Source organism: Poecilia reticulata, linkage group LG4, assembly GCF_000633615.1.
Source record: "Poecilia reticulata strain Guanapo linkage group LG4, Guppy_female_1.0+MT, whole genome shotgun sequence".
In the NCBI taxonomy this organism is placed as follows: domain Eukaryota; kingdom Metazoa; phylum Chordata; class Actinopteri; order Cyprinodontiformes; family Poeciliidae; genus Poecilia; species Poecilia reticulata.
In genome coordinates this window covers 7,623,808-7,649,545 of record NC_024334.1, presented here as the reverse complement: position 1 = coordinate 7,649,545, position 25,738 = coordinate 7,623,808, and the positions used below count along the sequence as shown (strand labels likewise).

Below are 25,738 nucleotides of genomic sequence, written 5' to 3'. Positions count from 1 at the left end.
TCAGGGCAATGGCCAGAGACTGTGACTGTATCGGGCTAGCATGCAGTTGCAAATCAAACATTTCAGTTTGTGATGTCATTTATAAAGTTCAGTTCCAAGCATCTGTAGCAAGTAGATTGAAATAAGAGTGATAAAAATAKTTTTTTGGGGTACACCTCACAGGAGTTCGGCAGGGATAAAGTCATTAATGCTGAAAGAATGATAATTACTAATTAGAAYTGAAAATGAAAACGGTCTATAATCCAAACTTTAGTTTAAATAACTTGCCACACCAGGTTTCATCTGTCAAATTTGTTGTATCAGTTGATCTGACTACACTTTATTGTCTATACTTTTGCAGCAAAGCCCAGTTTTCCAAAGTCTCCTTTTTTCAGTAAACTGAGCAAATATCCAAACATCACACAGGTAAGTTGTGACATCTAGTTGTCTTTGGCAAAAGTATATGATGTAATTTAATCCTCATAAACTTAGAAATTTGTAGGTATACTGAAAGAAACCTTAAAAGCAGAGCTACTACATTAAAAACCTAGTCTGTGCATATCAGATATTATATTTTTATATCAGACTTATAATTTTGACATAGGAGGTTTTTTTTTATTTATTTGTGAAGCACTTTCTAATTTTATTTTATTTCCACAAAGATGCTGTTTTGGACTTATCTAATTAGTGCAAATCATTTTGTCAATTTAATGTGGTCCAGAGCTGTTTGTCTGTCTGTCCGTGTCTCTAGGTAATGGAGGAGCTAAGCATCAACACCTCCCAAAACAGAGATTTGACCTCCCTGCAGCAGCTGACTCAGGCTGCTGTGCATACAATAGAGGCTGATGGCCATCACCCCTTAACCTCAAGTGACATCCTCTACTTCGCTCAGCTGATTGATGGCATTGCAGCCAGCACCCACTCTGCAGGAACCAATTCAGCAGAGGTCATGATGTCCATTGCTACAAACTATTTAAACCTAGCAAATGTGATGCTTGAGCCACAAACGGCTGCGCAGTGGGTTGGTCAGACTGAGGATRGGGTGAGATAGGATATTTTATTTGTGTAACAGTAGTTGTTCATCAAAGTTTCTACCTATAAAACTCCTTCCTATATTAATTGTAATTTTTTWAAAAACTGTTTGCAGGTCAACACTGGACCATTTACAATCATCAAGAGCATTGATAGTCTCACCGAAGCTCTTGCAGACACACTGTCTGTTCAGCAAAGGGGCTTCACTCTCTCTACTAAAAACATAGGTGGTGTACTGTTTTGGATTCGTTGCATCACAGAGTTTCCATCTTCATACACGTAACATGAATTAGTAGTATAAAATAACAGATGCTGTGCATATATTATGCTTCCTGTGCTATCAGATGTGTACCTGAAGTGGCAAAAACTTTCTCCCGAGAGCAGCAGTCAGGTCTTCAAGCCATCTGCAGTCCCCTCTCACAGGCCCAGAGGAGGTCGTCACGACGAGCTGATTATCCCAGACTCTGAACTACAGCGGTTACATAAATTAGGTAGGAATGAAATATTATCATCCACGACTTATGTTTTTGTACCATGAAAATTAATGTCTAGATTTTAATATTTGAAACTCAGCCATAGATGAAAATTATAAATTTAAATGGTAACATAAGCTACTATTATAGATAGATATTTTTAACATGTCAGACGCCCAACTTGTTAAAAGATACTTTCAGTTTTTTTTTTGTTGTTGTTGCCGACTCATAGCCACTTTCTATTCTTTTGGTTGTCACCAATTAATGATGGGTTACACATTAAGCTGTTCTTTCTCTGTGAAAACAGGATATGAAGAAGTGATGCTTATTCATACCCACTACAGCCACCTCAGTGAGGTTGTGTCTGCAACAGARACATCTACAGAGACTCAGCTAAACAAAACAGAGAGGTTAGSYACCATTGCTSCACCACTGATRTTATTGCGAAATAAAAACAGTWCATCTGAACGTGCTTCAACAATTTATTCTTATCTCATATTTCTAATGAACTTTTTAATTTTGTTGTATTTCGTCAAGCAAAACTACCAAAACTGTATAAATATTATAAATTTTCTTTGCATCTATATTAGTCCTGTACGACGATCTGTCCTTCAAATAAATGAAGCGAGAAGATTATTTTAAAGTAAGATTTATGTTAGTGATAACTGTCCTTTGCCTTTCTAGTACTCTTCCAGGCAAACTAACCTCTGCTGTCATATCAGCGACTGTCCGAGACGTCTTGAAGGGCCAAACMGTCCCTGTGGCCGTCCAGTACACCCTTTCATCTTCACAAGTGGTGCGTGATGTTGTTCATGGTGCCTCATACTGTAAAATAATCTAAACCATTACATGCACTCATCCTATTGTTGAAGTTACTATTCAAAGATTTATGGTTTTTTCATATATATAGAGAGAGAGAGAGAGAGAAATGCCAACCAAAAGTGGCATTTCTACTAATGAGATAATTTAAACAAAAATTGTAACATTTATTTCTAAGCAACAAAATAAAGATTAATTTCCCTGAGGGAAAGAGTCCAAAACGAAAGACGAATAATACATTTGAATGAAAACATTGTCCAATGACAAAGGGGAAAGGCATTGCTTTTCTTGAAATARTAGCATAGAAAGTTTTGAGAAGATGCATGTAAGATTCTGGAGAACTCGGTGTCGACCTCAATGATTATAGCTTTTGCCGTGGTGCATTTAAGGGAACATGCTTTAATCCTCATGGTAGGATGCTAAGAGAGTTGTTCGTATTTTGACACTTTGCTATTGGAGAAGAGGGCAAATAAACACAAATGTATCTTTTTGCTTCTAGACGAAGTATTCCCGGAGAGTTCCTGCTGTTTGCGCATTTTGGAATTTCAGCCTGATGTAAGTTTGACCAACAGCAGATCCACTTTAATAAACATGGCACATTTTTCTATCAACAAGATCTCAATGAAATTAATAAATGGCAAGATTGGGGTCTAAAYRTTGTTTTTTAAAACTCATATTTTATAGGATCAGACTTAAATAGTTTATTCCAAAAAAGCATAGCAAATCAAAGTGTATTGTCATCTTAGTATTATATACCTCTACAACACAGAGATGTATGCGAACCAATGTCTCTAGTAACCACTGGACGAGAGGCCGAGTACACCAYACAGGCAGAAATGACAAATATACTGTAGATGCACACACTCACCCCTGAGGACAAAGGCCAAAGTACCTTGTGATAACCCATTCATGCATGGGGAGAACTAATRAACATTTATGTTTGTGTCAATGCTTTTGTGCTCCATTATTTAGGCATAGTCACGGGAGTGGCTGGTCCAGTGATGGCTGCTCCCTGATCTCTATTGGCTCTAGTGATACTTCATGTCTGTGCAACCACACAACCAACTTTGCAGTCCTGATGAACTACTTGGAATCTAAGGTAACAACACATTTATTGACATGAGTTAATTAAGTGAATTCCATGGCATTAATATGTGGTAGTTTCTATTGAMGCATGGGACAAGGTTTAAACTCTAGAAATATACTCATAGAAACCCTATATTGTTTGAAGAGAACACTGAAAAAAGAAAACAGGTGACCCAAAAACAAAAAAGTTAGTTACGGTAATTTGTTACACGTAATCAAATTAAGTTTATTCAAGCAAATATATATGGTGTATTAAGTTGTCAGGTTAAACAAATGTAAATAAATTAAGTTTAGCTATCTTAATTTGATTACATGTAACAAATTAACTATTTTCTTTTAATTGGAGCTCCGTTCTGTTTTTTTCAGTGAAAGCTTAGATRTTTAGACGTAAAACCTAGCAAACAATTTATGAGGTGACTATAAACGACCATAGGCCATAATTAATTTGAACTCTTGTTTAGTAAAGTTAAAGAGCTTTTAAACTTTTATTGAAGATGGATATCAGTATAAATATAAAGATAATGAAGATTTGTGGCAGATATTATGGGCTCTAGTCTCACACACATTAAGTAGTCGAAGGCGTGAAATTGTTTTTCATAGTTGAAATATGCTTAATCTTACACATGAATAGAGTTGAATAGAGTMTTCACAATCCTCAGTTCCAATGTCTTTTCATGTGAAGATCAATGCTAGTGAAAGGTAAAAAATATAGCAACCTAAAATTTTAGGATTTACCGTACGATTTACCAACCAAATCTCCATATTGGAAAAGGTTTCCCACTCTCATTTTCTCTTTTCCATTACCATGCGTGTCCTTTGTTTCAGTGGAGTCCTGAAGAAGAGCTTATTTTGACCAARCTTACATTCATTGGCTGTGGGGCATCTCTCTGCGCACTGGTGGTGACCTTGATGCTCTTCACTGTCCTGGAGTGAGTARCTGTTTAACATTCCTGTTCCATTCGCCAATGATGCAAATAAATAGCCTCTGTGTTGTCACAGCCAACAAACTTTGAGCTGGTTTGATTTGCCTTAAACTTAAGAATAAACTTCTTTTCCCACAACATTCATTCTCYGGGTATTTGTTGCCAAGTGTTGGTTAAATATTTTAATTCAGATTATTTCTGATWGTAAACTGGATGCTTGTGTTATTAGCTCATCTTRCTCCTATTAGAAAAATGTGTTGATTCACACTCCAGAATAGGTCTCTAAATGAACTGAAATGACTAAAAATACWCACATTCATCTGGCATGGGATGACATATTGGGAATCTGGCCACTCCCCTTCTGTCCTACAGGCTTTTATTAGTATTGACTCGTGCTAATGCTGTAATTGCTGTTGTCTACATGTGAGTCCTCTCCGAAGTTTTATGGTGAAATCCCACAGCTGGCAATTAACATTATAGTCACATAGGGATCTCAATCAGCAGAAGAGCTGCTGCCCTGACAATTTATAAATGCCCTTAAAGCAAAGAGGGCAGCAGTTCATTTCACACATTCTGCTGTGTGATCTTCATTTAACTCATCCCACTTCACAGATAAAACACTGACTGGAAAGGTGGAGATTTGCTTAGAGAATGTAAGATGTATTTTGGTGCGAAGCAACACATTAGCCTAATTGGTTTAAATAATTGAGCTTTAATGGAAGTTTTAGTACTGCTGCACTGCTGCAGCACATTCATAAAGAGAAGCATAAAGCTGTGTCAGCTTGTTGTGGTTTAATACTTTGGTGAAAAGAGTAATTATATTATTCTGTTGTGTATAAAATGACACATCCTAAACTTCTTCAGCAAATTAAGCGGGAAGAAAATAAATGATTATTGTTACCCATTTAAATGAGTTTTATTTAATCTGACAATGGATTCTGTTATCAATAAAAATGTTTTATTGCCGATTGTATTTTTCTGGAAAATAAAATAGGAAACTAAGGTTTTTCTTTTCCCTTATTTCCAATTAAATCTCAGCAAGTTGAAGGAATCATGTGACAAATTTATAGAATTAGATCAGATGTGCCTAGAGGTGGTGTATTATAGACACATGCATAAAATAGTTGGATTAATTTAACTGAATTAACATGGACCTCACATCATCTTTCTTTAACTTAACAATAAAAGTAAAAGTAATCTTACACTTTGAAAAATGTATTCACTTAGTGAGATTGCTGTTGATTTTCATTTTTTTACATATTAGTCATACTGAGCTTTTTCAGTGTATCCAAGGAAATAGTAACAATCATTAGCATTTATCGTTTAATTTACTTAGCTACTTCAAGATGGTTTTTGTTGAAAACTTCAGCCAAAGTTACCTTCCATTTGGCCTCACCAACACCTGTCCTCATGAGGATTATCAGGCAAAATTAATGAAAAATGGACACTAAATTATAGTCAGTCATAGATTTTCGCTTTATAGTTTCTCTTTATAGTTTGTCATTTTTTCTTTTAACTTCAACCCGTTAACATAAATCTACGTTTTGTATTGTCATTACGTTTATTTTGTACTTTTATGGGTAATTGCCTTAAGTTTGCGACAATTATCTCTGCTGCCCTTTAAAACATCCCATAAGGATCTATAGAGAGACCAAATGAAGAAAAACCTAAACTTTCATTTGAGTTCAAACATTTCATCAGCACTCATATGATGTGATTCAGTCTCACTAAATATTTTTCCTTTTAAATGTCCCTTTCTGTGTTTATAGCATCCCTAAATCAGACCGGACCTCCATCCATAAAAACCTGTTTATAGCTCTGATCTGTGCCCAGGTGATTCTGCTCTGCAGTGGCTCCGCCATACACAGCAAGGTACCGTACAGGCAGRAAACAAATCTTTTATTTATCAGTCTATGTGAGTAATGTCGCTCTTAGAGACAGATTATAGACAAATGTGAATCAAATAAGATAGTATAAGCTTGCTGGTGGGAAAATGTGGCGTTAAACAATAGCTTTGTGCTGGTTGCAGACATGTTTTCAATTTTACTCCTGCATGAGATACAAATTATAGTGATAACGAAAAAAATATCAAACTCATAATTATTAGAAGGTCTAATTAACCAAATACAATACATTGTTTTGCTTTTATTTGCGGTTGAATATGTAAAAACAAATGGAAAACAAATAATTTTGGCAGATGATGTAACATAAGTGACCATAAAACTGTACCAATCAGCTAGAAGGCCCAGCCTCTCTCTGGTGGTTACTAAGATGTCTTGACCGGCTAGTCAAGACTAGTTTTTCCCCCCTGAGGGAGAGAAGATGCTTGTTGGTTATTTTTTTATTTTTTATTTTTCCAAGTATCTTTATTGGAATTTTACAGTTAAGACAAACCGTTTGAACATTTAACAAAGAATGCCAGTGATGATAGAAGTTTGGTTCAAGTCACAATGAAATACACAACACAAAACAAGAACAACAAAATGTCTCTCACATTCTTAGTTCCAATGTAACCCATCGCATAATCYACACCTCATMCGTATACTGAGATATTTACTTCAGCAGTGTATGTCCTCCAATAGAATTGTCTTTCGGAACTGCAGTGAACATAATCTTCAGTCATTTGCGCCGTCCTCCAAGAAGTTCAGATGTTGGACATACCTAATAAAGGGATTCCATATGAATTCAAACAGATTCTGTTTACCCTTTAATACATATGTAATCTTTTCCAGAGGGAGGGTGGATKTCATCTGCTGCAACCACAGGTTTATAGTCGGTCTATGKGTCTTYCCCCAGAAAAGTGATATACATCTTTTTGCATTGAGCAGACCTAAGTTTATAAAAGTTTGTTCGTTTTTAGTATAATTATGTTTTTCTGGGCATAGTCCAAACACAAACAGCTTCGGATCCATAATTATTTGTTTGGAAATAATTTTCTCAATTGCATCTTTTACCTCCTACAGTACCACACACAATGAATCCAAGTTCCTCTATCCCCTGTACACTTTGGACATACATCAGATATTTCCCTATTATATCTGTTAAGGTCCACTGGTGTTATATAAACCCGCATTAACCATTTGAATTGGATCATTTTAAACGCAGTGTTGATAGAGCTGGTGTGGGCCAGTTTGCATGCTGTTTGCCACTCTTCCTCAGATAACTCTAACCTTGTTGGTTATTTTAGTATTAATAAGGTCTTCCATAACAAGGCCTGAAATAATACAACATAATTAACTTGTTTGGATGTTCAGTGTGTTTTGTAATTCTATTGCAATTTATTTGTTTTCCAACATCTTTAATTTATGGAAGCTGTATTTAGAGGTGAAACCAGAAATTGTCATGCACTAATTGCAAAGATACATACACGTTTTTTCCTCACTGTCTGAAGTTAAATCAGATCTGAATGATTGCTATTGCTTCAAACATTGAGGAGAATGCCCGGATGGTGATGTCATGCCATCGGAAACTGCTGATAGGAGTTTGGTCTAATATAATTTCAGACAGTGAGAAAAAATGTGTATGTGTCTTACTAATAGGTGTCTGAAAATTTCCTTTTCAAACTCTAACAATCACGACACAGTATTTTGATCAGTTATTACATATAATATCAACCATATTTAATTATTTTATTAATGAACCTTTTATGAGACTTCTTTGCAATTACTAATTGCAAAGTGAAGTGAAGGTCACTGCATAACCTCACTTTGAAATGTAAGCCAAAATCTTGCAATTTTTCTGTTTGTGATTTTCGTGTAATCATAGGTGGCTTGCACACTTGTTGCTGCGCTGCTCCATCTTTTCTTCATGGCAGCTTTCAGTTGGATGCTGGTTGAAGGGCTGCTGCTCTGGAGCAAAGTAGTTGCAGTCAACCTCAGCGAGGATCATCATATGAAGTATTACTATCTCATCGGTTGGGGTATGGTGGTTTTGTGCATATGAATTGTTGCCCTGTCACTGAAAAAGCAAAGCAGGTCTGGTGCCTTTATGAAAACACCTGTAAAGTCATAAGAATCTTGGACATTAAGCAGATATTCTTTAAAATTTAAATAAATCTTTTATAAATAAAAAGACTTGAGTGCCACAAATGTTTGTAATCTCCATGTATTTCTTTTTTTTTTTTAATTCAAACTACTTAATCTCAAGTAAATACATTTTTATTCTAATACTACCAGGTCTTCCTGTGCTGATCGTCACCATCACTCTTGCGTCGGCCTCAGGCAAATACTCAGCTGATGAYTACTGTTGGCTCAGTGTCCAAAATGGTATCATCTGGGGATTTGTTGGTCCGGTCATCTTCATCATAATGGTCAGGAATTTATTTATTTACTTTAAGTTGATGATTGTCCTATTTTCACTGCTAAAGTGCTAAATAAAAAGAACATTCACCTTTTGTGTATCTGGAAATCCAACTGTTACTGTGACCCAAATGCTGGTCTTTTCCTTGGAAATTATTTTTAGAAAAGTGTAACAGTTTGATTTTGTTCACCAGTTTGATCATTAATTATAAAGTATTTTGACTTTTTTTCCCCCACTTTTTTCTTCAAGTTAATGTATGCGAGCTTGCATTATGATATTTTTTTTAAAGGTGAAATCACATTATTAGACCAGCAAATCTGTAATAATTTGTTTGCACAGAACAGTCAAAAAGGAAAAGACATACAGCAAAATAAGAGTAATTATCTGACTTTTTTCTGTTCTATTTTCATTTGTTTAAATATGTTTCCAGGTCAATATCTTGGTTCTGACCAGGGTGGTAATCATCACCATCTCGACAGCAAAGAGAAGGTCCATCATGCTCGCCTTGGGCATGAGTCCTGCTGAGCAAACCTATGAGCAGATCAGGTAGTGGCCACTAGGAGGCACCATTTGTCCTCTTTTAAAAATGAATGTGTCGGGGATGCTGGGCGAAAGCTGTAGTCACAAATCGAATCCAAATGTATTTTCTTTTCTTTTTTATCAACCTGCCAAAATACATATTTTAAGTAGCTTTGCATTAATTCTGTATATTTTTTAAAAATATTTAAATTACTTCAAGTGTTATTAATATGTCGTAATTCCATGTAGCTTTTATAATTAAAATTCCTACAGTTCCTTAGTGTTTATCCTGCTTTTATTGGGTGTTGATGTCCTGTAAGGTCTGTAAGAGTTTTTGGTTTATAACRGTGTACCGTATCACTCTTTTTAAATTTTTTTATTCGATTCAGAGACGGTATGAAGTGTATCATTGCTCTAATAAGAGTTCATTTTTTGCGTGCAACATACCCTGCCTCCATACACGATCAGTGTTAAAATCTGATGGTAATACAAATAAAACTGTGTATTTATGTGGATGTTTTAATTTGTGGGTCCACTGAGGAGCACAGTAAATGCACTGTGAGAGTTTTCAATGCAGGCCTTGAACTGTGTCGCACCTCTGGGCGGCAGCCGGCGTGGAAAGTCAAACACATTGGCTCACAGAATAAACCAGTTCTAGGTGCATGTCATTTCACAAACACACAAATGCACAGACAGCTGTTGCGGTTTTGGCAGTCACCTGAGTGGGAAGCTAATTTGACTCTAAACAGAATTAAGTCACATTGAGGGTGGGAAGTTGTCACCACATCAGCTTTCCTGCCCACATGGTTTTGTGTATGGAAGAAGCAGCCTGCCGGAGCTGCTGAGTTTTCTTCTAAAAGGAGTTGAAAATGCAAGGGTGGATATTATGCAAGCTGGAAGAAGTGGAAATAAAGCTTAATATAATCAGAAAGGAATCCGAATAGTTGAATTATTTTTTGTGCATTTTGTTTGGGTCTAAATATTATTTATCTATTTCAGATCAAACTTATTTTACATGTACCAATATCCGTTAATAAAATTCAGAGATTTTTATTTATTTATTTTTTTCCGAGCATGTTTCTTCCTGTGCATATTTGAAGTTTTTTCCTCACATTAGCATTGCATGGTAATGCAAGTCTTTGGTTTTGTCCAGGGAAGAGTTGCTGTCCAAATGAAATATTCCTTGACTTAAAAAAAAAAGGTTAAATAATATTGATCTGAATTGGAAATTAAATAAAAYTGACTGTCAGAACTTAATCAGATCTTGCTTATGTTTCTTAGCTCAGATTTGCATGTGTGTGGTTTGATTTCCTCACTTGATTTATTCTTGTATTCATGTGAGTGCAGGGCCGCAGTGAAAGCRGTGTTGGTGTTGCTGCCAATCCTTGGGCTCACATGGCTCTTCGGCGTTTTGGTACCATTTTCCATCGTTATGGCCTACCTCTTCATTCTTCTCAATTCCCTACAGGTACACATACACACTCATGTATGTTATTAGAACAGACATTGAAGACTAAAAAAATTGATATTTCAAAAACGAAACACTTCACGTCCCAAGGTTTTGCACTTAATTTTTTACTAACAAAAAAAAGGTTAAAGTCTCCATGAATGCATAAACAAATTTAATGGTCCCACATTCATGCACATTCATGCATGTTTTTTTTCTTCTTTTTTTTTTTCTTTTTTACATGGGATAGATTCCTTTTATGACTGCACAAGGTCTCTGGACCAGATATAAAAAGCACAAATCAATGCAAAAGCAGCAATAGACAGATAATTGCACAATCTATTTAGAAAATTGATGTAGTACCATTGGTGAAATATAAAAAGAAGAAAACAATATATTGGATGGATTTTAAGATTAATTTCTAATGAAAAGAAAACCGAAGAACAAGATTCTCTGAAAATTCCTTTCATTTACTCATCAGCTGGAACATTAAAGTGTCAGTTTAGTTTCTCATTTGCTGTCAGTGCAGTTCTCTGCTCAGGAACTTTTTATCCTGGCATTCATATGAATATAACTTTAACATGTAAACACTGCACTTTCCAAGTACRGTGATGCTACACAAACTTATCAATCCAAGAGACTTTGTTGGTTCCCACAGGAAATGTTCACAGATATGCAGGTTATTCATATACAGAGGAACGCCTCTGTAGCTCGAGTAATAATTAAAGCTAATGTAKCTATTTCTTCAWATGTCTAACCTAAAAAAAATGCTTTACACACACATCAAAACTGTAAATATTGCAATATTTTGATCTTTTTCCATGGTTGCCATAGCATATGAAGTTGTCATGTTTTATTTCACTTAACAAAAGGATTGTAAAAATTTGAGATGGTGCATTTCTTCCAACATGTTGTTAATCAGGCTTTAAATTGTTTAAATAGATTCAATATACAGTATAAGTGTGTATTTRCAATACTTCTCTTCTGGTTCACTGCAGTAGTTGGAAAAACCTGCTCAAAAATGTGTTGCGAGCTAAAAACYTATTTTTTCCAAATGAAATGTTTTTAATTCACAATTTACGTAAAAAACAAAAATATTAAGCTGATCATTTTACCTTGCGTTGTTTTTATAGAATCACAATGGACATTAAATATCGAAAAAAAAAAAACTATTTTTAAAACTAGCACTTTATGTGTAGCTCTCATTAGTAATAAATCATTTGAAGCAACTGATCTACACGCAGTTTGTCATACATTTTAATTCACAATTAGGTCAGTACTTTTTAAAGCATAGACAATAAAACAGAAGTTAGCAGCACTGTGTTACTTCTTGGTCTTAATTGGAATTAGGCCTCTGGATGAATWTGTGCTTAGGGCCTCAGTCAGCCTCGCTCTGAGTTTGACCAAGAATACCCATCTGTACTAATTCCAGTTTTATCTGTTTCCCTCACTTAAAACTGCATTCTGGGAACAAATGTTGCATATATCACATTAGGCTGATTGTAATTGCATGTAGTGATTTGTAATAATGTAATATGTCACAAGAAACAGTTGTTCTAAGTTTTTTCCTTATGTAAAACCTTTAAAACAACCATCTGTTTGTTACTATCAGCTGGAAAAAGGCAAAGGTCGTAAATAACATCACAGTTTAAGCAATGTAAACAATATTTTGTTCACAAATCAGGAACAAAAAGGTTTTCTATTAAACTTAGCAATTCTGCATTTCTCACATGAAGAGGATAGGACMTACATCAAGGTGTTTTTACTTGTCATTGACAAATATAAAGTAAAGAGGGGAAAAGGTTGCTGTCTGTGTGTTAAAAAGGGAATTACTTAAACATGAAAATTGTACTCTAATTGTTCTTTTCATTTTATTTTATGCCTTTTTGTATTCAAAGCTCAGGATTATTGTTCTTTAGTTCACATTGTCAAAACCCGTTCTAAAAATTTAGTGGATACTGTACTGTTCTTGCTGTTTTATATTYTTTGTTTGATATTTTGTTTGATATACCCACACATTGATATTCAAATATGCATCTATTCTTTAATAAGAAAGGCACTTGTTTGGATCATGATTTTCTGCATGTAAGTGTTATTTTCTACTTTGCTGTCCAAAYGGAAAGCTTGAAACATATTTTGTAATACTTTCTCTGTAGCAGACCACACTGGATTTCTGCCCTTCCCCCCACTTCTCTGCATCTGCTTTTGCAGGTTGTAGTTATCTTTTAATCAGCTGTATCTGTAATTGAGCTGTATATTTAACCGGAAAATCAATAGAGGACTTAGCTCCACTCTAATCATTAAGTCAGATCCTTTGCTTACCATAAATAGTTTCTGTTTCCCTCTCATATCTAATTATATTTTTTACATGTCGGCAGTAATTAACACAGGGGGGTTTACTTTGCTCTTGTTGTAGGACTGCGCTGTTTAACATTTTAATCTCTGATATGGATTATTGTTATGTGCTTAATTCTAACCGGCTCTGTCTATTCAGCTTTTCGTCTCTGAATCCTATGTTCCGTTTTTCTTTGTCTGCTTCCTTTTCTAYATTTCRTGGATCTCTTAAGTTTTCTCTTTTTGACCCTGGTCATTAACTAAAAGACAYCAAAARMKKTTGTCACTTATTGATTACACTTTTAATCAGTGACTTGAACAAAAGTGAATAAGTTTGTTTGTTTTTTCTTGTATAAAGACAAAAATTCTATTTTCTATGRCAGTTTGTTATGTTAGTTCAGGGACTCTTTTAATGAATCGATGAATTTTTCTTTGATAAAAGCAAATAAAAATGTAAAAATCTATAACATTTCTTGCTGAAAACAATAAATTTTACAGAAAACGCTCCRCTCTGAAGGATAAATATCCAAGTGGTCATACGGAAAAGTTCTTGGGCTTTTACATTTTGGTAAACCGATGACAAATAAACCTATTTTTAATAACCGTACAGGCATGTTCAGACTCCAAACTCAACCATATTTAATGTTGTGCTGGTGATTTGGGCAACGACGTCATTCAAGTGACTTTTATGCCAGAACTGCATCAATGAGTGAGAGCAGATTTGAACAGTTTTCTCACATGGGGCTTAAATAATATCCAAGGTGAAACTAAGACCCCATTAYAATCTGGCTTCTGAAACGTCTCACTACATTTATACAAAATATACATGGGAGGTTTACAACTTTAGGTTTCACTTCAAACTAACTAGCCTTGAATGGATTGGAGTCAGAGAACTCAAATCCAAGTTCAGCAGGAGTTGAGGCTCTGCAGCCACTCTYCACGTGCAGGGCAGCACCTGCTCTGTGTCTGGAATAGAGGAAACACATTGCTCTTATTATTTCTTATTGGCTATAACGGTAATCTAAAAATATTAAATAGGTTGAGTGAAGTCATCTGTACAGTTCCTTGTAAAAGTTCACTTTTATCACATTATAGCCAAAAATTCCAACATATCCTATAGGGATTTTATGTGTTAAATAAAAAATATGCATGATTRCAAACTGAAAGGAAAACGATGCATGGTTTCATGGCCATCACAATGATTATGCTTGATGGGGACTTGTCCTCCTCCCAGTTGAAAAATATACATTTCTTGTGGAACATTTTATGTCTTTCATGTATTTTTTATAGAACTAAATCAGTGAAAATTGGCACAAGCAGATGAGACCATAAAGAAAACTCAATGCCATTATAGACTAGAAAAGGCCTAATTTGTTCTGATTAAGGTGGTTGGGATGAAAAAAATAAGACATAGATTGCAGAATATGTTTAAGTTGCAATTTATTGATGGTATCTCTATTAGTGGTTGTGCTGTCTCAAGTCAGTTGCTACTTCATGTCAGAAAATCTATGGCTGCAGAATGTGCCTGAGTTATGATTTCTCTCTTTTTTTCTTAACTCTCAGGAAGCTGGTTCAGCATTCAAGGTTTTTACCTCATCTTGGCAAATTTCATCATCCGTCCTCATGTTTATCTGAGAATTTAGTTATGAGCGAAGCTGTGGTCTCTCAGCATTGGCATTGGCCATTTTCTCTTGTCCCCTTGATATTTTTTGTTTTACAGTGTAACRGTACACTTGAGCTGAAGACAGTCTTGCYGTCTTCAGTGTCAACAATCTGTTTGTTAGAGAGTAGACTAAATACCAATCGCACAAATTATTAAATTGGTATAACCATAAGACTGGGACAGGCACATTTCTGGCAGACAAGTGATGAAACGAACAAACCCATAAATAGGTAAGAAATGTTAACAATGTGTTTTGTTTTCTTTATTTGTAGCTGTTATATTTTCATTGGGCCCAGCCCAAGTAACACAAAGCTTCAGCAGCAAGCTTTTACTATGAAATCAATAAAACAGATAATGTTGASCAGCCTTTTCTTACAGCTCTCCCTGATGCAGCTCGCTCATCTCCCCCACTACAATCCTTACAAYTATAAACTATCTCCACTGTTGTTATTACCTGAACACATTATAGTGAAAAAAATCACTTGCATTAATGCACTTTTGCCTTTCTGAACTTGTAGAAAGTTTTATGTCCTGAATCGAGGTTTTGTGTCAGGCTCTCACTCCACTCATGTGATCATCATGATGTTTTACTTTTTTTCTATTTCTTTGTTTGTATTTAATTCCAGCAAGTCAAATGTTTGCCATGTGTTACTTTGCAACCAGAATCTACTGTTGTCATTTAAAGTGCAAGACTTGTACCTTTTTTGACCCGTGGAGTAACATTCTCAAATCAGACGACCCAGCAGAGATGCACCAATCTACTTTAACCGTTCACCTGCAGATGTCGATTTTTGTCAAATTCCAGTGGCTCTTGAGCTGTTTTAATACGAGATACAAAATAGCCTTTCTGCTGTGTGGTCCATAAATCGAGACAGTCACATTGTGTGTGTTACAAAACAATCATTGTAACATCTGTATCTTCTAGACGTCTGCATTCATTTAGATTTCCAAAAGGCTCCTAGAACTTTGAAATTCAGTTCATGGAGGAGGTGAGACATGACAACTGGAGGGTTGTCTATTCAATACTCCTTAATTTGCTTTACGTCTTGCTCTCTCACAGCCTAAATGAACTGCAGACGTACCCCAACATGTCCTGGAAAATATGTCCTYCTKTTGAACAGCTTTTACATCTCTTTGCTTCCTGTCACCTAATCAAGAACACTTCCCTGATACTAACTTTTTGTCATCTTCGAACAGTAAGCATCGACACCAAAGAGTGGTTTTGCTWACACCAACCGGTAGCACTTACACAGATCAGAAAATGTTTTTCAGAGCAGCTTGTCACAGGTCAGCCCATTCTGGCTGAACAATGGAATCCAGTCAAGACCTGGTTTTGTGGTGCATCTACATTTTTTTGACTTCTTTTAAATGTGAGAAATCACAGTCCCTTGTCTTATTTTTTTTATTTTTCTTATCAAAAATAAACATCAGCATGAATTTTGAATGCTTGAAACTTTTTACTCTTGCCTACTACTACTTGTTTTATTATTTTATTTATTTCTTTTTTATGAACATCCTCACCATAAATACAGTCATGCCTCATCTACTCCCTTATCAGCAAGAGATAGAAGAGAAGAATGGGTGCTCTTTGGGTAGGCCATAAATTCTTCCTCTCTTTGTCATCCAATCTCGCCGTAATGTCGTTCAAAATCCCTGTACCATCTATTATCTGGGTATAATAGGTTCCTGGCCATGCAGTGTCCATCCTATTATTATCCCATAACTTTAAACTATCAATAACTTTGAGGTTCAGAGATAGTTAGATGTTGGTGAGAAAAAAAAGGGAAGCATAGGAGAGGTGAAGGAAGTTGAGCAGTCGGTAAAGCAAATATTAAGGTGATGCTTGTTCTCTGCGAGTTGTTGATAGTTTTTGCCTTTGATTGGGAAAGTGCTACTCAGAAATGTGTTGGTTTATTTCTGTTGTAGTGCTTTGTTTCCTGAGGAGGGCAGCCCTGTGCCTTTATAAAAGCTGAGTAGTCAGAAATCGATAAGAAAAGTTATTTTGTCTGTTTCATCATTTTGTATTTAGATCTAATTCCTCACATTAACAAAWGTTTTCAGTTTTCTCATAAATCTCATGAAGTAGGAGATTTTCACAGGCGGAATAAACCTATAGATGTGAAATTCATCATTTTATTAAGGTCTAAAATCAACTTTGAAAAAGCATTGTTGTATTGTTTTAGAAAGAAGGTGTGTAATTACTTGAAACTTAAAAGTTAAAGTGCATTTATTGTTATGAGTTGAAAGACATTACAACTTCTTTTTTTTAGCTGAATTGTACTTTTTGCTTTTCTAAGAGACAACTTCACACCATAATTTAATTTTAAGATTGATTCACATTCTTGCAAGATATTTTAGAATTTAATATTTGCATTAAAATGCGCTCACTACCTCCAAACAGATATCGACGCTTAGACAAACACACATACACACACGCACACACAGACCAGACTTGGCTAGTTGACATCAGAGTATATCAAAGATATAGATATGATCAATAAAGTGTTGCTCTGCCTATTGATTTTTGCCATATGGAAGATTTGTTGTGTGAGTAAGCAATGCTTTTATGGCCTCTAAAATGATTGTGCAAGAAGAGGTTTTCTATTTTTTCACTCAGACGTTGCTTAGAGCAAAACTCTAAGAGACATTTGGTGGTTTTGACAGGTTTGTGTATACAAACACATATAGTCACTTGTAATTAGGCCTTATATGAATAACCTTTTACTCAGATRTCAGTGATATTTTAGTTTTAGCTCACCAGTAAACCCATCCATACTTTACTTTACGTTATTACTCCTTTACCTCTGCTCATRTTTAATTATTAATAAACACGTGAGTGTTCTTGTCTTTGGTCTTGGAGTCAGACAGTAGCTCAGTATCTTGAGTCTGTTGTTTTATTTGAAGCTCAGTTACAAATTGGTACAAATTGCTCAATTGTTTTCTTCTCATTTTACCATAACTTCAAACTTTTCAATTTCTTCTTGTCTGCATGGCTGCTACTGCATGTCACAGCAGTTGAAGCCTCACAAATTCAAGTCCTGCTCTTTAAATACCGATTGCTATTAAATAAGTTAYTCCRGGACACTCGTTACATTGAGATGTTATTTTTTATTGCTAAACAGAACAAGATAACAACTCTAATTATATTTTGAAATCTATTGATATTAATTCATTTTCTCAATRAGATAACRGTATGGAGTAGGAAATGAACRACCTTGACAATATTGTTAGTTTTGGGATTGTTAAACACCATAGCTAGTATTTATTGTTGATAAAARAATTTACACAATATTTATAAACAAGATGATAAATACCTAGGCCTACTCTAATTTAAGTCTAACTGGATTAATTTTATAACACATGGATSAAAGCATTTGGCTTTTTATTGCCTTCAAATGTGAGTTTTTTGTGACTTCACACAATGTAAATGGAAGATAATTCTAAACAAAAACTAATAGGGGCCTAAGTCTAGACAAGATGATGTAGAATTTTATTTCTGCTTATAGATTGGGAGAAGAATTGAGCATACAGTGTCTTTCTTAAGAAACCTATACATGTTAATGGGCATTAACTATCACAATCTGGCTTTAACAAGATTCACTCCAAGTCAGTGCTTTTCATTTAGCTGAGGAAATAAAAACATCAGATTCTGGGTCACGYTTCTCTCTTTCGACTCATCCAGACTTGAACAGCAGCCCCATTCAGAAGGAACGTTTTCCTTTCCTGTTTCACTCAATTGGTAATTTTGTCCGTGTGGCATGCTCTGCCTGCTTCACTTTATTTTATTTTATCTTTTATTTTTATTTTTTTGCTCAGTTTTTTTTTTTAATGCAATGATGCGTTTATTTATTTATTTATTTATTTATTTTTTACATAAAAAAATAAACTCCTTTGTGTTACTGGTTAATTCTGAAGCATGGTTTTAAAAAACCAAACAAATAATTTCATGACAAGATTGTTTGCATCCCCATTGCCCAAGAAAATAAGAGAAGAAAGAAAAGTCCACTGTTAGCATTGCATTCTCAATTACCAGGCGCAGCATTAAAACAATATTCAAACGGGATACCAAGGTCGGCCCTGACTCCCAGTACGCTTCTTTGAGATGGCACTTATAATGAGGATGTTGCAGTTTTTTTTAAGTAGTATATTTATAGTGTTTTATTTCTCCTTCTCTTCTTTTTTTTTTTTTTTTAGTTTGTTTGTTTAAAGAAAAAAAAAAATCTATGTAGAGCACTCTGTAATGTTGTTTGAATGTAGAACTTCTAACAGAAGAGGGAGGCTTAACTCCAAATGCTAAATTTYATACAGGAAATTCTTATGAAAGTATAATATCAGCAGTCATTTTCTTATATAATGTAAATATTAAGTCTAGGMGTAAAAAAGAGAGGGCAGCAAAACGAATATGTGATGAACTAAGCTTGACTTTTTCTTTCCCTTCTGGTGGGAGTGAAATACTATTGGAAACATCAGTTATTGAAAACTGGCCTGCAAAAATAAAGTGGTGCATATAATAGGTTTCCTGTCAAAAAAAAAAAAAGGCGAGAGAATTCCTGTCATTGCACCACCACCTCTAAGACCTCTTCTTCTGTTAAACCTGCCTGCATTTATTTGCCTTAGAATTACCTGCCAGCTCAATTTAGTAATTGACTGTGTCATAAGAAAGCAAACGAGCCCCCTTGCCCCTGCCAAACCATACCTTTTTGTGCTTTTTTTGTGTGTTTGAAAGTGTGTGTTCTGCTAGCTTACCGCCCATCTAATTTGTAAAATCCTCCCTGCTTTGCCATTTGTCATAAGCAGATATATATGTCTCTGTTTTTATCCTTGTGTGCAAATGCATGTTAGCAAGCAAGCATTCAATCAGCTGACTCTCACCTTCATGACCTCACTCTCCCACGTCCCCTCCTYCCCGTCTTCCAATCTGTGCTGCAGACAGTGTCAGGAACAGCTCAGACACCAGAAATTACCCGTGTCGAAACAATGACCGATCTATTTATAAGTTCACCGCCTTGCCTTTTGTACTGGCTGACACTGCTCGGCATGTGTGCGCACACACACAACCTTAAACAGCCATATCAGTGATGGCATGGGGTGAATAGGTTAGGGATAGTCCTGGTTTTCCTTACCCCGCCGCGTCGCCGCAGATCCCTGGATTTACCCGTCTTTGATGTATACTTTGAGGGTAATTAGTGAGAACTGGGTCAGAGTAGGCCGAGAAAGCAAAACAGTGTGGTTGTTTCAGCGACTGGGTGGTAAGGAGATGCTTAGATCTGCTTGAGAAAAGCCTGTCGGTGTTGGAGGTTAAATGGCTGTCCAGTATGAACCACTTTACGTGACGCGAGCAGCCCTCTTTTTGTTGCATCTACCTTGACGCAAATAAACATTGCTCAGATTGTTTCTAAAATGTAAATTTGTTCAGTGTAAATATCTTCATTATCTTTTTTTTCTAAATCATTCTCACCAGTGGATGCATTTTATTAACCTTATTTGTAGTGTTAGTGTGGTTTTCTCCTCGGTTCACTTGCAGCTTTGAATACATCAGTGATGATATATTTTGTGTTTTTCAATACTCTCATCATAAATTATTTTTCCAATTTTTTTTCCATTTGCTCTTTAATGCAAAAATGTGATATTTGAAAGAATGGCTAAATAGTTGTTGAGTTTTTTTTTTTTTTTTTTTTTTAGCAGACATCTCACATTTCAAAATAAGATTTTTCTACAAATTACCCCTAATTATTATTTTTAATTTAAATTTATTTTTAATCAGAGGACTTTTGTCAAGTGCAAGACATGAAATTCCCCTAATCTCACACCACAAGGTTTCCTTTTTGATTTATGTTATTCCCATTAATTAAAACAGTTATCTCTAATTATGGACAAGTGATCTAGAAACCACTTATCCAGAGTAAATCCCATGCGGGGATGATTAATGGGCAGTGAAGTATCTGGGAAGCAGGGTGGCTACCTGTATATTTTACTACCATTACAGTAGAGCATTGTGTGAAGGAAAACAAAACGGCAGCGATTAGAGACGGAGAACAACGGCTCTGGCAGCGGGACACTGATTGGGATGTTGATCGTCCCTCGCTGGCCTTTTGCCCTTCCTGCTGTGGCCCCCGGCCTGCCCTCCACAGATACCCCGGGTCGTTTCCTATCCATGTCAACACACACAGATATGCACTCTTCCCGCTGAGTGTTTACAGCCACATGCTGATTCCTATTAATCTGCTTCTCGTCTGGGTCCGGAGGAGGAGAGGAGGGGAAAGGGGAGGGGGTGGGAGGCGGGTTTGTCTTGGAGCGAGAAGCCAGCGAAGGTGGGTAAAGCCATTTCGCTCACACAACCCGAGAGCCTCGGCTGACAGATTGCGCCAGGCCTGGACTTCTTTTTACACTGAGCAGATGTGGTCTCCCACTTGTTTTACTTAGTAATTATCCCTCATTAGGTGAAAGCATGTGCCAATCAAACAACTTGGAGAGTGAGAACAGAGCCTGGGCCAGAGCAGGGAGAGACGGGGGAGAGGCAGGGAGACCTGTAGCCCGATCTTCACAGTTTTTACAAACACAGAGTCATTACTAGATCAAAGGCAGGCCCTGCCAGCGCTGCAGCTTCTGCATCACTGGCATTATTATTATGCCGTGTTTGACATTTCAGCTCTTGCAGAAATTACTCTCACAATTAACAACAAATGTTTTAGATTTTTCTTTCAATTATTTCAGTCACACTGTTTTTTTTTTCATTCTAAACTTTTATTCCAGAGATAATAGTGTAATGAATAGATGTTAATTAAATGTTGAGTATTTTCTTTGACAAACATCTCGTCAAAACACAAATTCTCAGAGAACTTTGAGAAGAGTAGCAGCCTTGTCTCACTAAATTAAGCTTAAATTTCTGCCACAGTTATGTTAATTTTGTTTTTATTTTATGGCGTGCTAAACAAATACAATATATTGGATAAATTACTTCAATACCAGACAGTTTTTTTGTTTTTTTTTTGCAAATACTGTGTGCAATTGATTTATCTGTTTTATTTATTTTCTGTCAAAAATGTGGGAAATACAAGTTATTTGGCAAAGATAAAATAAAAATAGAAACCTTTACGCATCAGTTTTATCTCTCAAACTGTTACGATTGTTATTTGCCCCACAATTCACAGTGGGTTGAATCTATGAATCATACAGGCGTCCTCACTGGCTTACTGGGGGAGTGCAACTCTCTTCCAAAAAATAAAAGAGTGAGAAAGAAGACAGAAACGAAGATCTATGAAGTCTTCACGTCAATGAACTACCATTCATTTTCACTTTGAAGTCTTTTGAACCGTACTGAAGTGTGATTGCAAGTGACAGTCACAGAGTCTGCCGGCTTATCATGATGGATGCACCTTGCCGTCATGGTGGCGCTGCACACATGTATTTGCACGTGCACTCCCAGACAAATGCATGAATACGGAGAGTTTCAGAGCAGGGATAATGCGGGTCTGCGTTTGCAGACACAGACCCACTTATAAGATCCATTTATTCAGCTCATTCATACTCGCACAAAGGGACAAGGTTACCTCTCTTTTTTTTTTTCTAATTGTGCAGTTTTCTCAATAGCAAGATTGGAAATTCTCTGCCAGTTTATTTCAGTTTTTAAACTTTGAAAGGTAATATATTGCTCATAAAGGTCCTGTAAATTAAAAGGGTGTTTTTTGTTTGTTTTGTTTTGTTTTGTCATGTTTGTGCTATTAAGAAAATGTGCACATGACCTGCACTTTTTCAAAAATTGAAAATGTCACAAAATGTTACAAAATATAAATGAAATCCACATATTAGCGATGTAGACATTAATAGATGACCTGCATATTATGTTAATTGGATATTTTCTTTCTTCCTCCTTTTTTCTTTGTTTTTTATTTCCTTGTTTGATTCTTTTAATTTCATTATGTCCTTCCCTCTTCCTTTCTTTCCTTTATACATTATAGAGACACTTATAGCTCTCAGCCCTGTGTTTGTGAAATACAGTAACAACACCAGAACCATGTTTTCCTGTTTTTAGCAGAACTTGACCCTTTTAAAGCCATTCATAATTTTCAATTGAGGGAGCTACAAGCTGTCATAGATTTATTTTTTTTTTCATGGCTGTCTGATTATGTTTAACTTGTTTCATTTCCAACAAATGGCTACATTTTAGTCTGGAAATTCCTTTTCCACCTCCACAGAGAGATGAGAAATAACTTTCTGAACTTTAGTTTGGACCTAATTCTGCTTGCCTCTGAGCTCAAGTAATGTTTGCAGGTGAGAATGCCAGAAGCAGTAGTTTCGCAGGAGCAGGTTACCCTTCAACAGCAAGCTGCTTTCTGTGAAGGTGTCAGAGCCTTATGTGGACCGTCTCTTTCATAAAGATTTATGGCTGTGTTAAATGTTTATTCAGCACTTCTAGTTAAGTCTTGCTTATTTATAATTTGCACTGTGGTGGAAAATGACTAAAACAGTGAACAACTGTGATTTTTTTTAGTGTCAGACTAATACATAGACAGACTACAATTTTTATGGAAATATGATGCATGACCCACATTTACTGGCATTCGTGGTAGAGGCGTGTTCTTAAAAGTTCATATAATGAATGCAGGTTTCAATACAGTAATTTCATATTGCTCTGTAAAATGTTCAATTTTATATGACAGATTGACACAAAGTGGCATAAAATCTGAAAAATTATACATGATTTTCAATTATTTAACAAAAATAAAATACACTGTACTTTTGCATTCAGCTCTCTATCTAATACCCCTACAAATTCTAATACAATCAATTGCCTTCAGAAGTTAACTACTTAGCAAATTGAATCAATTTTTATGTAATTTAATTAATTGTTGTTAAATGTGTTGTTTTCTTCTGTTTGGATTTTATATTTTAAATATTCAGTAATTATAATTAGTGGAGACAAACTTATCTGGTACTGCTGATACTTATATGTATGGTTAGGTGAAAACTTCTTTATAAATGGCAAAATCAAATTGGCACCTCCTGTCAGAATCTGACTCGGGGCACATGTGTGCATTTTCTTCACACCCATCCAGCACCCAGCTGCTGTTCTTCAGGACGCGTGTTCTTCTGTTTATCCTCCCTGTCAGAGGAAAACTACACGATTAGAAAAAAAACATCGGAAGATTGACGGCGGGATAACATTCAGTTTGACAAGAAGGTGCGCCAGGAAAGCCAGCCGAATACCAAAGTATTTTTAATTAAACAGCTCTCTGCACTAGCTGCACCAGTTCAAAGACTCCCGCTTTGACCCATGTGTTAAAAGTTTGTATCAGCTTTCCGTGGCTGTGTTTTTCTTGGCATCCAAGACACGGAACCCTAAATTGTCTTGTTTAAAAGCTAGCTTGTTTACAGTTCAATCTCTTTCTCTTTCTCTCTCTTTTCTTTTTCTTTTTTTTACCACCCTCCCCATTATAATACCACATGTGTGCAGTGTGATCATGTTCAGAGCATAACTACCAGTTCTCTCTTGTTTTTTTTAGGTCTTTAAATAGGCCTGATTTGTGTAGATACCTAAAAAAAATAATAATAATTTTAAGATCTGCTACTCAGTCGGATCAGATTTATTCTTTGTCATTCAGGTTTATTTACACGTTAAAACAAATAAAATAAAGTGCTCATCTGTTTCTTGGGCACTTTGTCAATAACATTTGTCCGTCTGATGTAAAATCGATAAGACACACACTGACACAATGCCAGAGCGATGGCAAATGTGTAGTCATTTATCATTGACTAGTAATAAAGATATGTCACAATTGATTTTAGCCCATTTCTCCCCCTGCTTTTCGTTCTACGCCTTTCTCACTCATTCTCTCTCTCTCTCTCTCTCTCTCCACTCCTTTTCGTTCTTGCTCTTTTGCAGGAGCAGTAAATAGAAAGAAATAAATGAATGTTATTATGACTAAGGTATGTTTGGCCTTGCTTAACTCAATTATTAGTGGAGAATGAGGCTGTGATGATTTGAAAGTCTTTGTGCTCTGATTCCAGTGACGCGCTAGATCGGAGCACAAAAAGAGGAAGAGCATTTGACGGATCAGTGTTCGGGTGGTGTCTTCTCCAGGAAGTGTGGCGGTTGATCTGTTACTTCCGCAGACATTTTTTAAAGAGATTTGCGAACATTTTGTTTATCTCATGTTTCTTGAGGTGCACCACAAAGAAGCATTTTGTTATCCAATGTAGGTGCACTTAAATAAAATTCAAATATGTTTATTACCTTGAGAAAGTAAAGATAAAAGAAAAAATACACGGAGATTAAACATTTGGGTTTAACTGCATATTTGAGCTCATAACTAAAAGAGTTATAGAATTATATAAAGTAGAACAAAAGTGTAAATTGTATGTGTCATATCTACATGTCTATTTTTAGTGGGGATTTCACTTTTTGCCCTGTTTTAGGTGAGAAAATTTCATTGTGATTTCTGGTCATGAATGTGTATATGGAAAAGAATGGCAAAAAGGATGAGATGCTAAGACAATATAACACAACAAAATTAACTAAGTAGTTTAAAGTTTGAAAACAAGAATGCATTCTGATTAACACCACAGGCAATGTATTCATTAAAGCATCTTGTTTTACTAGAGGGTGGCTAYATTATAAGTGCAAACATAGTGGAATTATGTATTTTTAATTTTCTGTGRCTTTAGATAAAATGTTTAACATTCTATATGTGCAGTCAATTCCTGTTTTTTKGGGKKTTTTTTTTACCRACCTTTGCACAGAAACCTAACTTCATGATRGAGGTGGTTAGTGCTGCTAATATTGTTACCTTCAGGCTACTTATTTTAACTMTYACCTTATACTTTCTGCTTGTGCAATTATTTACTACACATACCAGTGCAGGAATTTGATTACAAACAGGGTCGAAGAAGCAGTGACACTCATTTTAAAATGATGTCTGGTGGCACATTCTCTTACCATCTCTCTCAGGCTCTGTTGTATCTAATCGGTCCCACTCATCACTTCCGTGTTTGAATGTCCTGATTGGCTAGAGTGCTGCTGTCATCTGCGCCTTCTGCACTAAGTTACACAGTTTTTTTTTTTTTTTTCCAAATGTGCAGTGAGATGTTTTAGGAAGCCAGATAGGCTTGTGGGACTGATCTGAACACTAATGTACATTTGAAAATAAAACAACATCACTTTCAA

General features: G+C 35.7%; 1 protein-coding gene across 1 annotated transcript in view; it reads left to right on the top strand.

The window, feature by feature from the left end:
* The first annotated feature begins 345 nt into the window (after nt 1-345).
* Nucleotides 346-25,738, top strand: part of LOC103463509 (adhesion G-protein coupled receptor D2) — a 68,284-nt gene continuing 42,891 nt past the window's right edge. Inside the window, exons 1-14 of the mRNA XM_017304235.1 lie at nt 346-405; nt 731-1,021; nt 1,127-1,238; nt 1,356-1,502; nt 1,792-1,894; nt 2,169-2,280; nt 2,803-2,858; nt 3,276-3,402; nt 4,215-4,318; nt 6,082-6,184; nt 8,078-8,231; nt 8,488-8,621; nt 9,042-9,157; nt 10,478-10,598. Of these exons, the coding sequence (XP_017159724.1) occupies nt 734-1,021; nt 1,127-1,238; nt 1,356-1,502; nt 1,792-1,894; nt 2,169-2,280; nt 2,803-2,858; nt 3,276-3,402; nt 4,215-4,318; nt 6,082-6,184; nt 8,078-8,231; nt 8,488-8,621; nt 9,042-9,157; nt 10,478-10,598 (1,677 nt within the window). The 5' untranslated portion in view covers nt 346-405; nt 731-733. The remainder of the gene's footprint in view (nt 406-730; nt 1,022-1,126; nt 1,239-1,355; nt 1,503-1,791; nt 1,895-2,168; nt 2,281-2,802; nt 2,859-3,275; nt 3,403-4,214; nt 4,319-6,081; nt 6,185-8,077; nt 8,232-8,487; nt 8,622-9,041; nt 9,158-10,477; nt 10,599-25,738) is intronic.